This window comes from Hyperoodon ampullatus (assembly GCF_949752795.1).
Source record: "Hyperoodon ampullatus genome assembly, chromosome: 6".
Taxonomy (NCBI): domain Eukaryota; kingdom Metazoa; phylum Chordata; class Mammalia; order Artiodactyla; family Ziphiidae; genus Hyperoodon; species Hyperoodon ampullatus.
Window position 1 is genome coordinate 68222430 of NC_136919.1, and position 17363 is coordinate 68239792.

Consider the following 17363-nt stretch of genomic DNA (forward strand, 5'->3'; position numbering starts at 1 on the left):
GTGAGCCTGCAGGTGAAGAAAGAAAAGCCTGTGCCTAGTGAATCCAGTGAATGATCAGTCAACTTAAAGAACGAGGTTAGGTCCACATAGGAAAGGATAAGCAAGACAAAATAATGTTCACAGAACTAGAGAACTGGAAGGAATATTGAACCAAGATAACCTGTAAACTACAGCAGCAGAGAAGGAAATGGAAAAGTGAAAAAAAAAAAAAAACAACCAACCTGCCTTTCCACTATTAACAGAACACCTATATTGATTTCTTTTTTCCATTTGAATCAGTGTTGGTGACTATCAGTGTTTTTTCCTATGATTAATCATTTCATCTTATGCTGGTTATATTAGTGTTCAGCTTCACAGCTAGAGTCGTACTGATGAAGTGTAGCTTCAGAATTTTCTTTTTAAATCGTTTGTTATTTGTGATAAATGCCTATAATCTGATGTTATTCAGTATTGATTTTATGTATGTGTGCTGTTTTTCTTTTAAAGTCAATTGACCCTGGCCAGCAGTTCACATGGGAACATTCAAACTTGGAAGTAAACAAACCAAAGAACAGATACGCAAATGTAATCGCATATGATCATTCCCGAGTTCTCCTATCAGCAATAGAAGGTAAGGAAATGCAGATGTTATTTACACCTTTATTTTCATGGGTTTAAATATGTGCATGAAAATATAGTTTTAACTAGGTGTTCGGCCATCTATGAAAACAGTTACTTAAGATTTAGGCGCTGCTTGTTCTCACTTTTTCTTTTTCATACAAATATACCAATCCTTGAGCACACAGTATCCTTGACACCATGTAACACAAGGGCATTCCTCATTACCTTCTTGCTTCTACCCTGGATGAAAGATTTCATAATGCAGTTCATGTTTATATAGGGGAAGCAAATTGAGGTTGCCCATTTTCCTGATGGTTGCTGATGGTTATGAATAAACAGGTGATTGTCGGAAGATGCCCATAGACTGTTACTTAAAAATGGTGAGGGGTTTGTTTGTCAATAACTCTGGATAACCACTAGGAACGGTCAAAAAGTTAGGAGTTGTGATGTGATGATTAATAAAAATTAAGCACATTAGAAATGTCTAGCTCATCTAATTTGTGGACTGCTTGGTAATCTCTCTCACAATTGTAGTAGTAAGGAGTTTATTCCAGAAGGAATGATTTCTCCTAGAAGATGAGGATTATTCCTCAAATATACCTAGCTTCTCTGAAGGATTCATGAGAGTATTATCCATTCACCCCTTTCCAATAATAAATCCTTCTCACATGGCATATTAAAGACACTTAGGAGCTCATGTTCAGCACTCAGCATTTTGTTAGTCTTTTGTGGCCATGGTAGTGCATTGGATTGCTTTCCTTAGAAAGTAGTTTACAATGTCACTTAAATCCTAACCTGGACTACCAACTGCCACATACCACATTCATCCTCATTGGCATTCAGAAGAGCTTTGTGGCTTTTTCATACTTGAAAGTTCACTGCTTACCCTCTTCCAGATGTTTTATAAAACATTAAATAGTACCAGCTTCAGACCCAGACCTTTTTAGTACCTTACAGTTGAAACATTTTCATCTATAGTTGTTCAAGTACCTTTCCCTTTTTTCTGCCTCCGAAATCTATGATGACCACCACTTTATCTCATAACTCTGACCAAGTCCTACCTGCCTCCCTAGTATCCAAAGTTAATTTGAAAGTGAGACTCTGCTTAAAAGCTTTCCCAGTCAGCACCAAAGGCAACAACACATTGAATTCCAATTTTGGAGGAATAAGAACGACCTTTTGGCATTTGAGCAAGTCCATACCTCAGTCCCCGTTTCTCAAAATGGTATTATGCAGCATAGGTATATTTTGTAAAATTCTCACAATCAATTTTACTTTTGATGTTGGAAAATGGCTTAATCCCTTTTTGAGCCAATTAAAGATGCTAGGTGTTCAGGAGTTAACTTTTTTCCATATTGAAAAAACTGATCAGTTTTATCAAAGTTTCACCAGTGCTAGTTCAAGCAGGATAGTGCCAAATAGGTAGTTGCTTCTTTTGAGGTCCTGTTTAAAAACTGTAAATGGTATATGTGGATGATTAGCATATAGGGTTTACATTTTACCTATTTCCCATCTTAAAATGTAAAAAACTATAGTAGCAATTTCTTGTCTCAAGTCTCTTAAATCATATCCATAGTAAATAAGAAACTAAACCAAGTCACACATAGAGGAGAGAAATCTTTTTTGTCATTAGTGAAGCAAGGTAAATTATAAAAATAAAATAAATGAATGTAAATTGAGAACCCAGTTGGCATGATCTTGGGTAGAGAACTTGTCATTCTGCCTTTGCTGTATTGTAGCATCGTTTCCACTCAGAATTAGGTCATTCAGTACTACCACTTGCCTGTACTTTTGCCTGCTTTGTCATTATTTTCCTTAACCTGTTATTTTCCACCATCTTAACAGTAAAGTATGTCGAAGGACAAATAATGTTCCTCCTTGTACCTTTATTATGATAGTTGGAAACTATGTACATTTCATTCCTATGCTATTTTTACAGTATAAGAGCCAAAGCAGTTGAATCAGACTAAAACCTGCCTTTTTATAGCTCTGTGCCCACAAATACACCCTAAATCTAAAGATGACCTAAAAACCAAAAGTTTTTCAATTTTAAGTGTTATGCAAAAGGTTAGAAGCATTTAATTGAAGTTTATGGGCTATACAGAGAGCTTTAATCTAGATTACAACCATGAACAGCATTTTATCTTTGACTAAGTCCTAGCCAGCAGATATTTAAGGGGAAAAGCAATCATCCTATATCTTTTTTTTTTTTTTTTTTGGTGGTACGTGGGCCTCTCACTGTTGTGGCCTCTCCCATTGCGGAGCACAGGCTCTGGACACACAGGCTCAGCAGCCATGGCTCACGGGCCCAGCCGCTCCGCGGCATGTGGGATCTTCCCGGACTGGGGAACGAACCCGTGTCCCCTGCATCGGCAGGCGGACTCCCAACCACTGCGCCACCAGGGAAGCCCATCCTATATCTTAAGCACAGAAAAAAAATACCAGCAACTGGAACCACAGAAGCACTAACTGAGGCTTCTCCTATTAAGGGAGCTTTGATAACACAGAGCCAGATTTTTAAAGTATATTAAAATGTTAAGTGACTTCATGCACAATTTATAAAATGTAACGTGCTTGTTTTGGGTTCTACCCGTGGTGATAACTTACATGACTGTGGTTGAGTGTTTTATTTGGGGCGTTTTTGTTGTTGCTCTTCTCTCAGTGGTTCTGATCACTCTCTTCATATTACTTTGCAGAGTGATCTGATGACATTAAAGAAAAAACTGGGTGTTGCCACCGTGACTCGTGTTGTCTTTATCTTGGTTTAATAGAGCAAAACTTTTAACATACTTCCACTGAAAGATGACAAGGGAAAAGCTTAAAAGAATCAGGAATTGTGTATGGACACCAATGTGCTTACTGAACCCCCTGAAAATAGTGACACTTCATGACGTGTTTCCAAATTACAATTATTTTATGTATGCTGGGGAAAATGCAGAATAAATTCAAGAGTCCTAATTACAAAATGCTCACAATTGTTGAATTAGAGAGTAAGCAGTATGAAAATACAATTGAATTTTTGACCAATGCAGTTACTGTTGGGATCCCAACATGTTTAAGCAGTTCTTAAGAGAAAATAGTAATTCCTGAAAAAAAGGGATGATGGGATTTATTTTAATGATTTAGGATAAGTGTTGTCAAAGAAGACTAAATGGAAACTAATATTTATATGTGAATAAAATAATATAAAATAATATGCTTAATCTTATAGATGCCAAAGTTGTCCAGAAAGTATATTTTTATTAAAGTACAAAAAGAGAAATGGACAAACCAAAAGATGAAAGTTTGGGTCACAGCTCTGTCACTAAGTAGTTATGTAACCTTGACTTCTCTGAGTATCAATTTCCCCAGTGCTAATATCTTTTACTTTTGAGTTCTCTAAGAGTTAGCTCTATGTAGTTTTCATTTCAACTATCTTATTTACTGTACTCACAACAGTCTGATGAAGCAACACTATAAATATTTTGATACACATAGGTATCCATGTTTAGATATGAGAAAACTGGAGCTCAAACAGAGAATCAGCCCTGACTTTCTCAGTGTAAAAGGTGAACAATTAATATAGCTTAAATTAGAATTGAGCTCTTCTGATTCCTCGATCCAGGCTTCCATAGGCCCACATCACTCACACTGCTTTCCTACTGATACAGGATGTGACTGTAAATAAGTAGCTTAGCATGGATCTGAACACCCAGCCTTGCCTTTTTACCTAAAAAGTCCATTTTATCATTTGGAATCATGGATAACACAAACTTCACATTAAATATTTCATTTCCCTCTTTATGGCCTAACTTTTCTGAGGCAGTGACACAAAAGGGGGAATCATCAGTGATCCAAATGCATCAGAGTCCTACAATTGCAGAACGTTACGTCTGTCCCTCACAGGTGATCTACTTAGCTCAAATATCTTTTTTTATATCTTCAACTTCTTATAAACTCAGGGATATCAATTAGTGGTAGATTATTAATTGTACTGCCTTGTAACTATCAAACATTCAATCTAACTATTACAGTCCTAGATAAAAAAAGTTTTGTTTTGTTTTTTTTGTAAAATAGAATTACTCTTCACTGCTGATAGTACTACATTTCTATTAGTAGGATTATAATTAACATTTCACTTTAAAAGTCATGTTGACATGGAACTTTTTAAAATCGTTGGCCAGGCCTAAATATAGAGCAAAATTTAAAACCCTCCTTTTAAATTAGACAACAAAGACAAGACGTTATGATAGACATGACTGTCTTGGTATTTACCATGTGTTGGGCATCATGTCATAGATTTTTATATACAGTGTATAAAATCATGTATAGTTGTTATTTATAGTGTTCAGAACAACCTCAAAAGCTAGTTGTTATCCTCCAATTTAATAGACAAGGAAACTGTTAAACTTTAAAAAGTCAAGTAACTTGTTTATAATCATTAGCTAGTTACTGGCAGAGCCAAAATTTTAACATATGAGTCAGTTGGACTCAAGAAGCCTCTTCTCTCCAATAGGTCACTTAAGACTGTAGCCACCTTTGAATCATAATGGCCGAGCCTATACATATCAACCTAATTCAAAAACTGCCTTTTTGGCTGGGATGACTGTCTAGGAATTTTGAAATATACATTGTGAAACACTTATGATAGAAATCTTAGAGCCAGAGGTCTTCAACTGTGTTCTTAGACTTCCGTCAAAGTGAATTTTTCCAAAGAATAAGCGACATATAAATGGCTTTCAGGTGGATTTTTTTTATTTGTTTAATATTACTTTTTGAGGTATCTTAGGAAGAATACGAAATAAGAAGACAGAAACTAAATCCCAGTTTTAGCAGCTATGTGACCTTGGGCATGTAACTTAGTTCAGTTAACCCTTTGGGGGGAGCTGGTTCCTTTTGAGAATCTGATGAACATTTTAAATCCCACTTGCAAAGAAAAGGCACCTACACACTTTATCTTTATACTAATATCATAGAGTTCACAGACACACAATCTCTTTGCAAGCCCATTCTCCAGTTTAGGGGCCCCTGACTTAGTGTCTTTTGTTCTGGTTCTTCCTAAAATGAGAATGTATAAGATCCTTCCTGCTATTCCGAAAATTCTGAAGGTTGATTCTAAATCCGGGGATCATAGATAAATATTAAATCTTGGACATTAAGAGATTACTCTTTTGAGGGGAAAAAAAAAAAACCCACACATTTAATCCAGAGGGTTTACTCAAATAGAATTCTTGGCTGGTATGTGTCTCTCCTGTGCCAGGTTTAAGTGGTTTTATCTAAAAGAGTTAGAAATGACAAAGAATAAAGCGCTTCATGCCATATGCATTTTTTAACACCAGTGCTTGTTAATCTGATAAAGGCAGCTTAGTAAAATATGGGTTTGTTTTATTTTTTTCTAGTTTTGGGGGAATATATATTTAGTTTCAAACCATAAATATGTTTATTCACTTCATCTCTATAATGAAGAGTACCTTCCTAAAAGGGCCTGTGTATTTTTCAAGAACTACTTTCCTATTAAATCATCTTCCTTCTGAAGAGATTGTTTGGACAAGTTATTGTGCCTTGGTTTCCTCATCTGTGCAATAGAATTAATAGCAATACCTACTTCCTAGAATTATTAGGAGGATTTAATGAATTAATGCATGTAAAGCCTTTAGATGAGTGTTTGGCACAAAGAAAATGCCTAATAAATATTGGGAACTATTAAAGTTATCATTGCTGTTATGAATTTTATTACTACTATTGATAGATCCCTTTATCCACAGATGGAATTTCTTTTGTATATGATCTATGGAAAAATTAATAATATCCAAATGAGAAAGCTGCATATATTTGCAGCACTCTGTGAAGCAAAAGAAAATATTGGTGCTTGATACATGGAAACGAGACCTATAATAGCATTACAAATTTCAACAAGAGGAAGAATGTGTTCTTTTAAATGGAAATCCAAAATGTATCATCTGCTGTTTGATTTATATAATAGGAGCAACTCAAGACAACTCCCACTGTAAATAATATAGATGATGTTACAACAACTTCATTATCTGTGAGATGTGCAATTTAGCACCTTTAAAATGAGGAAGCAGCTCACAGAATCACTGCCCCTAAGATAAATCTAAATTTAAAAAGTAAAGAGAAGAAACTACTGATATTCCCCTGTACTATCGGTTCGCCATCTGCCACCACACTTGTGCTCCACGTTTAAGCCCTGTCTTAGCTTCTTCTGTATAGTGTTCAAAGGTAAATCTCTACCGATTTGTTTAAAACAGCGGTCAGCACATGGTAACATTCTCCAGTTTCACATCTTATCCATGCTGTGAGTTATCTTTTTTTTTTAAACAGGCCATATCTAATAACCTGATATATTTTCAATAAGTAAAAACAAACAAAAACAAACACAGGAAAATCAGTTAATACCATCTAGCCAACATTTTCTAATAAGCATTTAATTATATCATAGTGAATATAAATGTTCCATATGAAGCCCTAACATTAAAGAATTAAAATTGTTGTCCTCAGTAAAGAATAGCTGTCATGATATTTCCCACATTGACTCAATAAATATGATTCCTTTTCCTCCCTCTTGGTTCATTCTCTCCCTTTCTCTTTCCTCTCTCCCCCAATCCCAGACACTAATGACTAATCTGTGGGCACCTGGTGTTTGTTTTATTTTGCTCTTGAAATTCTATTTAAACTACTGAAGGAAGTTGGTTAAAATACATGCCTCATCTTAAAAAAAAAAAAAAAAAAAAAAAACCAAGGCTAAATCTCATCCCATTATTGGTTGAGTTCATTTTTCTCACATTGTTCAGAACATCAAGCACGGAGTTAGCTCAGTTTCTCTAACATTTTCAGTTTTCAAGTTAATTCTTTTTTTTTTAACATCTTAATTGGAGTATAATTGCTTTACAATGGTGTGTTCGTTTCTGCTTTATAACAAAGTGAATCAGCTATATGTATACATATATCCCCATATCCCCTCCCTCTTGCATCTCCCTCCCACCCTCCCTATCCCAGCCCTCTAGGTGGTCACAAAGCACCCAGCTGATCTCCCTCTGCTATGTGGCTGCTTCCCACTAGCTAGCTATTTTACATTTGGTAGTGTATATATGTCCATGCCACTCTCTATTTAAATGGTATCTCTCTCCTGCATGCAGGAGAGCAAGTGGTGTGGGGATCTGTTATTCCCCAGCTCCTACCTCAGCCTGCACCTGTGGTGCTTCTTACCTAGAAAAGAGAAAAAGCATTTTTAAGGGATGGCTAGTTGTGTTGGTTTTTTCCTTTACTCGTGTTCCCAGGAAGCTAATCAAAGAGTAACTCAGAAAGCTCTGTGAGTTTCTTTTTATCTCCATTTTCTTTAGTTCAGTTATTGGGATTTTCTTTTCACTTGTACATCTATGCAGGTTGTGCTAATGAATCTACACTTCATTACTCTGATGCTGCAGAGAAACCTAAGTCATCTGCAGAATGGCTCTGTTTTTAGAATATAGGCACAGGTTGTACATGGTCGGGAAGTTAAAAAATAATTATTTTTGTCCTCTCCGTTAATTTTTTTAAATATAGGAATTAGGAAGGGCCCTTCCAGATTTGGAATTACTTCTTGTCATTAGAGTATTTAGGAATGACTAGGCTTATTTCATTTCTGTTTATCACATCGATCATAAGAATAACTAGCATCCACTGGTATTTTAGATATTTCAAATGCATTCACTCATTTGACTCTCACAGGGGTTTTGGGTACGGAGGTTATGAAAGTGCGTATATATGAGGGGACTGGGGCTCTGAGACTTTCCTACAGACAGAGCTCCTGTCGTCATACTCTGCATTTCATTTTGACTACTTCATTGCTGAATAAAGCCCTACAATAATTGCATCCTTATTAACATAAGCTAAGTAGACCAAAACTCTGTGACTTGGCTGAACAGGCATGTTTCAGTGGCCCAAAGTCTGCTTTATATTTCAGGGCAAAGTGCCCCCTAACCAGAAATCAGTTCCCTCTGTCACAAGTGCTGATAAGTCCCCAGCACATGTAGCTAATCTTAGAATGCATTCAAAGACAATCCAATCGCCCACATCCTTCTCTATAGCCACTCCCATAACCCAGCCTCCTCAGCAGAGCTGAGGACTGGAAAACCAGAGAGCGGAGGACGGAGAACATCAAGAGGGCGGAGACTCATTGTTCTGATGACCTGCAGTGCCCACAGAGCAACGCACACTTCTAAAACAAATCGTCCTGCATACGGTAGAAACATGGAGGGTCATTTGCCAAACTGCAGTCACATCCGGGGAAACTTTGGCAGATGATACACTGTACCTTTGCAAGAAGCGTTTGTTTTTTCTGGTATGTTGCGAAGAGAATCCTTCATTTTGCTAGTTCTGATGCAGCTGTGGGCAGCTGCCATGGTGTAAGTGAAGGAGAAAGAAGGCCTGTGTCCCTTGAAATCAAATAAATTTACTAGTAAGTTATTATTGGATTTCATTTTTCTATTTTCTGTTCTCTAGTTTTGCCAGTGTCAGCAAACAAAGTAAACAGTTTTTTCTGCATTGTGGGTTGTAAAAATTACAATCTAGGTCTTAACTGGCAATTTGTTGTTGTTGGAGTTTTTCTTTTTATTTGTGTATTGAAGTGGTGGAGATGTTATTTACTAAATAAAAGGTAGCTTTTGTGCTCCAGTGGATCCTGAGTACTTCCATCTTACAACAGGGAATAAACTGGCTTACCAAAAAAACAATTTCCTTTTCACACAAACTTCACAAAGCGTTTGCAGAGTGAAAGGAAACAAAAGTGCTGGAGTTTTGATGCCACACTGCAAGTTGGAACAGAGTCAGCCAGTGAGCTGGAGGTCTATCTCCAGCTCTGTAATGCTGTAGTAGTTTGTCTTCTGGAGCCCTGGATGGCATTCTGCCTCCCCTCTAATGCTGCCTCTTACTCATTCTCGCCTCCACAATTCAAGGAAAGCTGCTTTTTCTGAATAGGCTGCGTACTAGCCTAGTCGTACCCCCTCCTCTTGTTTTTGAATTTGTTTATTTTTTACCCCACCAGGTTCTAATCAAGATTTGAAGTATCAATCACACCAAAAAAATCTCATCTCAGCACATCAGAGGTAGAAGCAATAGGAATCAGCTTGAACGATCATCAGAGCATGTTCCTACCTAATCTGAGAGCCACAAAGCCTCTGTTTATCTTAAAATAACTTCACAGAGATTTCTGAATCCAAGAAGGTTAAGAATACCACAGAGAGACATCTTATTTTAGAACTCAAAGGGACTTGAGGGAATCAATTTGTCCAACACACCTTGTTTAGCAGATAAGCTATCAGAGGTCTGGACAAGTTGAACGGACTGCCCAAATGTCAAAGAGCAAACCTACCAGCATGCTGCCCTAGACTGGAGTTCTGGTTTCCTGGTCAGTTTCTCTAAAGCCTTAGTATGTGCTTAGTATTGTTCCAAGAGGCACATATGACTTACCCTCCAGTGTGGAGTGACACAAAAGTACACACTTACCCCTTATGATTAATTTCACATCAATAAAATAATTCATGTACTATGCTGGGTCCTGCTTTTTTCACTTAACATCAGAGCTAAGGCCTTCATTATTAAATTTTTATAATTATAAACACCTGTCGACAAGAGAAATCTTTTCAAATCAAATTATCTGCTGACCTGAAAAAGCTAATGCAAAGCAAGTTGTTTATTTTTTTTAACTGGACCGGCGTGACCCAATTAGTTCTCACAAAATTAACAAGGGGAAATAAAAACTTATTTTAACCCAGTCATGACAAAACAGCTCAGATAGTGTATTCTTTGACATTTCAACATGCTTTCGAGGTTTTAAAGCATTTCTCAGTATGAATTAATTATTCATCACGAATATTCTTTCAAACCTAGTAGCTTTATCTTTCCGAGGATTCCTCTCCTTTTGTTAATATTCAAACACACAGGGGAACATTATTATGAAGCCCTAAAGTGTTAAACCATGCTTAAATGAAGAAAAATGGCATTACCCCTGCATGTTGAACTCATGAGAAATTCTCAAAGTTTTTCAGACAGAAAAACAGGGGAGCCCAAACTTCATGTCCAGGCAAATTTTTCCACTGAAAGCTATAACTGGCAATTCCCAGTGAATAAAATGAAAGCCTAAACCTGACCCATCCCTGTTTGAATAGCTGTTTGCTATGGCTTGCTGTGCATGAAGAACACAGAAGCACAGTTCTACCAATCACTCACCTCATCACAATATCTGTTAAAGGCTTGAGTTTTATAGCTCTTAGTTTGCCCAAAACACAAAGACCCAGTATAAAGCATGTAAGTAATAATTCTAAGCACCACAAGAAATAACAGTCCATTAACTGATGAAATAGATTATAACACAGGAATGAGGAATACTGTGGGGTACAATATAAAGTCAAGATCTAGCCTCAGTATTCTCACTTATAAGATTAGAATGATAAACAATTATTATTGGTGTTGGAACTGTTTACATGACTTATTAATTGGAGAATACACATGAAACAATACATAGGAAATCATGAAAACTTACTTTTATAAATGAAGTAAAGCCATGGATGCCTAGGAAGAGCAAGTTTTAGATCTAAACTGTTTTTCTTGGACAATGACATTAAGACCAACTGTCCAAGAGACAATCCTACAGCAGGGCCAATCCTAAGATTTTGCCTATGATGAGCTTCAGACATCTTTTTTTTTTTTTTTTTTTTTTTTTTTTTTGCGGTACGCGGGCCTCTCACTGTTGTGGCCTCTCCCGTTGCGGAGCACAGGCTCCAGACGTGCAGGCTCAGTGGCCATGGCTCATGGGCCTAGCCGCTCCGCAGCATGTGGGATCTTCCTGGACCGGGGCACGAACCCATGTCCCCTGCATCGGCAGGCGGACTCTCAACCACTGCGCCACCAGGGAAGCCCCAGACATCTTTTTTATGCTCTTGTTATTTTAATAACTCCTGCCCCTCAAAAAAAAAAAAAAAAAAAAGGCAAGGCACACCATTACCATAGTTTTGGACAAAAATCTCCTTGACTCCAAGAAATAAAAGCAATCAGCTAATTTATAGTAATCCTATATTCTTTCAGTTCTGCATTTTAACTTAGATTTCTATTCATCATAGCCTCAGAAGAATTCAATTAATTCTCACACACTTCTCTTGGATCAGTAGTGCATGCTGATTAGCGTTGCATTAGTGGAAAGCCAGCATAGTATTTTTTTTTTCCATTGGGATTGATTGAAAAATTGTTCTAAATATATCGCATTGAAAATTGAGGTCTCATCTACTTGAAATACACTGCTCTTTAATTTTAGATTCCGATATGGGGTTAATATTTTTTAGAAGGGCAAGCCACCACCATTTCTCAGATCTTTTCTCATTCCTCTTTCTACACAGCTTGTTATGTTGGGTTGTATGAATATAGGACACATTAGGCCTTAAAGCTTCTAGAGAACATAGCCATCTCTCACATCTCCACATTGCAAAAGACATATGAGAGAACTTACTGGAAGTGTGTTTTTGCCAGAGTGTGTAAAGGGATTTGCCAGGAGGCTTTTATTCCAGGTACTACCTCCTTACAGACAAGTGTCAAAATAGAAGAGGAGCCTCACACTATTTTTAGGATATAAATTTTAGCCTAACAGTTAGCTCTCCTAGGTATTGAATTATTGTTTTCAATTCTCTTCTTTCCAGAATATCAAGTCCCAAATTCTTAAAGTATTTGGTGATACAGTATGGATCCCAGGTGCCTAATAGCTTTCAGGCAGAATTTTTGTATTTTTATCCCTGGAAAATGCAACCATTATTCAGTATCAACCTATTCCCCCTAAAATATAACGACTTATTGTTCAAACTTGAGCAATATGTCAAAAAACAATTCATTACATAATAACTGATTAAAATTTATGCAAGAATATAGGATAGGTCTGATTCCCCTCCTTTAGATATGAGTCTCACACCCACCTCCTCTGTCCTCAGATATGTTGTTCAGACACATTTGTTATCATCCTTGATGAGGGAAAAATGGCATAGTGCCCAGCTGATAAATTTTCTGAGTCATTAAACCAGATTTCTCCATTTTTGAGTTTTCTTGGAAAAAAGTTTTCTGTATTTTGGTAGCGGTGTGAGGCTCTTAGCCAGAATTCTTTCTATCAATTCTTTATAAATGTTAACTGCTAAATTAAATTATTTAAAGTGGGCTTTTCCTGTATTATAATATAGACTCATTGGTGGCTCAGAACCAAATCCTGTGGACATGTAGATGTGTGTGCTTCCCCAGTGGTTGTAACCTGAGGACTTTATTTAAACTGTCCTTTGAATCTACAGTAATTTGGTGTCAGGGAGGAATAGGATCTTTATCAACAAAGGGCTGCCAGAACCCCAACTGCTTCTTGAGTAGCTATAATAGATGAATAATGTTACAACCAACCGTGCATTTCAGTTTTTGCTCAAAAGGCTTTTCACTAATGCTGGTGGTATTCCATATCCATGTGTTCATCTTGGAGCCCAGCAGTTTCCATCTGACTTTCATTACTTTTTCTTGAGAGGATCAGTTTTACAACTGGAATCAGAAAAGCAGTCAAAGTAATTGCAAGTGGCAATCAGTGAAATAGAGTAATCTTAGCTTGGGAACATATGTTCCATTATAAAGAAAATATTCTTTTTTCTTCTTTTTTAATAAATCCAAGACTAATATTTTCCCAAAGTAAGAAGGGACCATGTACAGGTTCTATTGCTACCTCCCTGTAAAGTGTTTGTTCCCCTTCAGGGATAGGCAACTCATTACCTCTGGAGGAAATCTATCCCCTTTCTGATTCTGACTTTTATCATACTGGAGATGAAATTCATCTCTCTGAGGTTACATCCTTCAGAAGTGAAAGACTTGGATCTCAACGTAGTAAACCTCAACCTCTCTTCAGACACTTATGGGCAGCTCTTATCTCCAACCCCTATCTTTTTGCCAGGTTATAATATATATTCCTTTCTCACAAGGAATAGCTTTGATTTCCTTAATCATTCCAGCCACTCTTCTTGAAAGAAACTCAAACTTCCCTATACCCCTTTTAAAGCTGTTGTGCTGAAGGAAAATTAGACTTTTAATCAGAATATCTGTATTACATTACAGCTGTGCTACTTATTAAATCTTGGAACAGAGGCACATAATTTGCTCTTTTTGTCACTAGGGATAGCAAAGGTGAATAAAAGAGATGTGGTCTAGAGGCACATAAAAAAGCAATAAGCAAGTTAACAAACAACTAAATATGTAATTTCAATGTGTAATAAGTCATATAAAGAGTTGCCAAGAGGGCTTCCCTGGTGGCGCAGTGGTTGGGAGTCCGCCTGCCAATGCAGGGGATGCAGGTTCATGCCCCGGTCCGGGAAGGTCCCACATGCCGCGGAGCGGCTGGGCACGTGAGCCATGGCTGCTGAGCCCGCGCGTCCAGAGCCTGTGCTCCACAACGGGAGAGGCCACAACAGTGAGAGGCCCGCGTACCGCAAAAAAAAAAAAAGAGTTGCCAAGAGGGTTCTTAGGTCCCAGGGTATCAAGGGCAGGCCTTCTGAGATGGAGGCTGAGTGTTTTTCAATGGGAACGAGGCAGAGAGTGTAGTAGGATGTGGGAGGGCACTAAGCTAGCAATGTTTTCTAACAAAGTCAGCATCTAGAAGCAGGCCAGCGTCTAGAGTTTAGAAAGCGAGGAGGTGAGTGGGACAAGATGAGTCTGGAAAAGTACAGAGTTTTGTAGCCATTGTTGAGAGCTTGGATTTTATTTAAAGTATAAGGGGAAGCCACTGTTGGCTTTGAAGAAGAGACATTACAGTGTCTGAAATATATTTTTAAAAATTACTCTCATACTAGATAGAGAACAGACTGCAAAGGACAAAGCAGAAGCGGAACAACCAATTAGGAGGCAGTTGTCATAATCCAAGGAGAGATTTCATGTGATACAACAACCCGTTGAGGTTTATATGAGAAGCAGTACACTACAGAGGTTAAGACACAGATGTAGCAGACTGCCTGCCTATAATTAAACCAGACTCCACCAACGTCAGCAAGCTCTGTGCACCTCAGTTTCCACCTCTGTGATAGGAAGATCATGACAGAACTTCACAGAGTTGTTGTGAGGATTAAAAGAGTTTATATATGAGTTTCCTCTTAGCTAAATCTGGAAAGAATTTTTCACTGTTATGACATGTTCCGCCCTATATTGCATTTTCAGGCTCAGGCATTATTTTAGTTGGTTTTTGTCTGGGAACGAAGAAGAGAATGAGTGAGGAAAGTGACCGGATCATTGTTTATCCTCCTTTGCCACGTATATTTTTCTGATGCAATAGAGAAAACAGACAGCGTGTGAGAGGAAAGGCATTCTGTGGACAATTGGTTGTGTTTTTCTTTCTTTGGAGTCCACCTTGTCACATGATAAATACAAACATTGCATTACTCTAACATAATGGTCCCAATAAGACGTATTTTTAATCTTGTTTAAAACCCAAACTTTAATATAGTGTGACTCCTCTTAATATAACATTGTCATTAGGGCGTGTCCCAGGCTGTTTCCTCTTGTGATATGTTCACCTCATTGAATAACCCTTCTTGTTTTTACAGGAATCCCAGGAAGTGACTATGTGAATGCTAACTACATAGATGGCTATAGGAAACAAAATGCCTATATTGCAACCCAGGGATCTCTCCCCGAAACATTTGGGGACTTTTGGAGAATGATATGGGAACAACGGAGTGCCACAGTTGTTATGATGACAAAACTAGAAGAACGATCCAGGGTAAGGATGAATATCTACCTTCTCCCTTTTAAAATCTTCCCCCAGATAGTTCCTGCATTGCATATTTTATTCTGGTCAGAATCTAGCCTGTCTTTAAGCTTTGACTTTGTAATAGACACTAATTGTGAATGAGCATCAACAGCTTAGATTAAACCATTCTTTAACATTCTTTTGCATCTTTCAGAAAGGAAGTTCTTTCATGTTACGATGTGTGTGATCGCTAAAAGAAAAAAATAGCACTCAAAGAAGTAGACAGCTTGGTTAGAAAAAATAAATATTAACTTGGACATCTTTGTCAAATCCACATTGAACAAGAACACATGGACTTTGGGGGAGAATCCCACCATATGTACTCCCCAATATTTTCAACTTTTTCTTTCTCATAATCTGCAGTGTAAAATCTAAAATTCTGTGAAAGAGGCTCTTTTTAAAAATTATTCAAATGAGCATAAATTAAGTCAGGGCAGCCAAAAAAATGATGTTGGTTAATACACTGCTGAGAAAACACATAAATGTGTAGAGGGCATTTTGTTAGTTTAGCCTTCTCCAAAATGAATAGATTTTAATAATGGAGTCATTGCTTAGTAAGGTCCAAGAAAGGAGTTTTATTCATCATATGGGTCCAATATTATGGAGCACGGCACATTAGTTAAATGCTCTTGATTTGCAAAACTAGAACATAATGGGTAAGCAGGATGCCATATTCCCAAGTGAATATGCCAAGTGAATATCGTAGCCATCTGATGAAAATCAATCTGTAACCTTGAGAATTTAAGGAACAAGTAAGTCTCTGACAAATCACTGAAGACAGCACATACTCTCACTGTATGGGGCCTTCGGGGCAGAGTTTGAAACCACTGGTAGAGGGCTCGTTCACTGGGGTCACAGTACTATCAAAAAGGATATTTAGGGCTTCCCTGGTGGCACAGTGGTTGAGAGTCCGCCTGCTGATGCAGGGGACACGGGTTCGTGCCCTGGTCCGGGAAGATCCCACATGCCGCAGAGCAGCTGGGCCGGTGAGCCATGGCCGCTGAGCCTGCGCGTCCGGAGTCTGTGCTCCGCAACGGGAGAGGCCACAGCAGTGAGAGGCCCGCGTACCGCAAAAAAAAAAAAAAAAGGATATTTAGAAGGAAGCCAAAGCCTAACTCCCCATTTGTTGTGTGACAGTTGAGATTTTTTTAGTGTTCTCCTAAGCTCAATACATGGCAGTTTCTCTTAGCCCCAGTATATATATGAGAGAGGAGTTGTAAGCTGCTCAGGAGATTCATAAGGGAAAAGCTCAGACTTAGGAAAATATAAAAAGTCCCAGCTGTTACCTTAAAGCTGGGAAATCAATAGATATAGTACACAACTTGTTTAGCAAACCTAAAAAGCAATCAGGTCTTTTCAAAATGTGAATTCTACAGAAATATTGAAATATTGTCTGAAAAGAATTTAGATAAAAACTTTGATGGCTGAGAAGACGTCTCTGTGTTATACTTTACATGCAAATGCCATTCAAAATGGATGTAAATAGATCCATTATTGACTTGTACTCAGGGTAACCCCTATCTAGCAAGCCCTTGCTTTAAAAACAACCCCCCACCCAAATAATTATTGGATATAATCGTTAATCATTCTAACAATGCCTAACATGTATTGGATACATTGATATTTTACAACAACCCATGAGATAAACACTTCTGTGATTTCCACTTTATATATGAGTAAGGCCAGGACATTCCAGGTCACCTAAGCTCATTCAGTTACCAAGGTCAGAGTGAGGAATTGAAGACAGTCTGTCTCCACAACATCTGTGCTTACCCACCAGGCTGTACTGTCTGTTAACACTTCTGTGAAGCGGAGACAGCTGAACTGTTATATTACAGCATGCATGTAAATCCAAGCTACTAGGACTGTTCTGCCTGGAGATACCGGCTGGTAACAAGCAGTCATTTGCAAAAGCTGTTTTCAGTAAAACACACATTTTTATCTTGACACTGCAGGCCTTCATTAAGCCATGCACAGAAAC

The 17363-nt window shown here is 37.8% G+C and overlaps 1 protein-coding gene across 10 annotated transcripts in view; it reads left to right on the forward strand.

Moving 5' to 3' along the window:
• PTPRD (protein tyrosine phosphatase receptor type D) overlaps positions 1-17363 on the forward strand; it is a gene marked incomplete at both ends in the record, with an annotated part of 413617 nt that overhangs the window by 340502 nt on the left and 55752 nt on the right. For all 10 annotated transcript variants that reach the window (XM_079706279.1, XM_079706285.1, XM_079706286.1 and 7 more), the window contains 2 exons: positions 487-610; positions 15177-15352. In XM_079706279.1, the coding sequence (XP_079562405.1) occupies positions 487-610; positions 15177-15352 (300 nt within the window). The remainder of the gene's footprint in view (positions 1-486; positions 611-15176; positions 15353-17363) is intronic.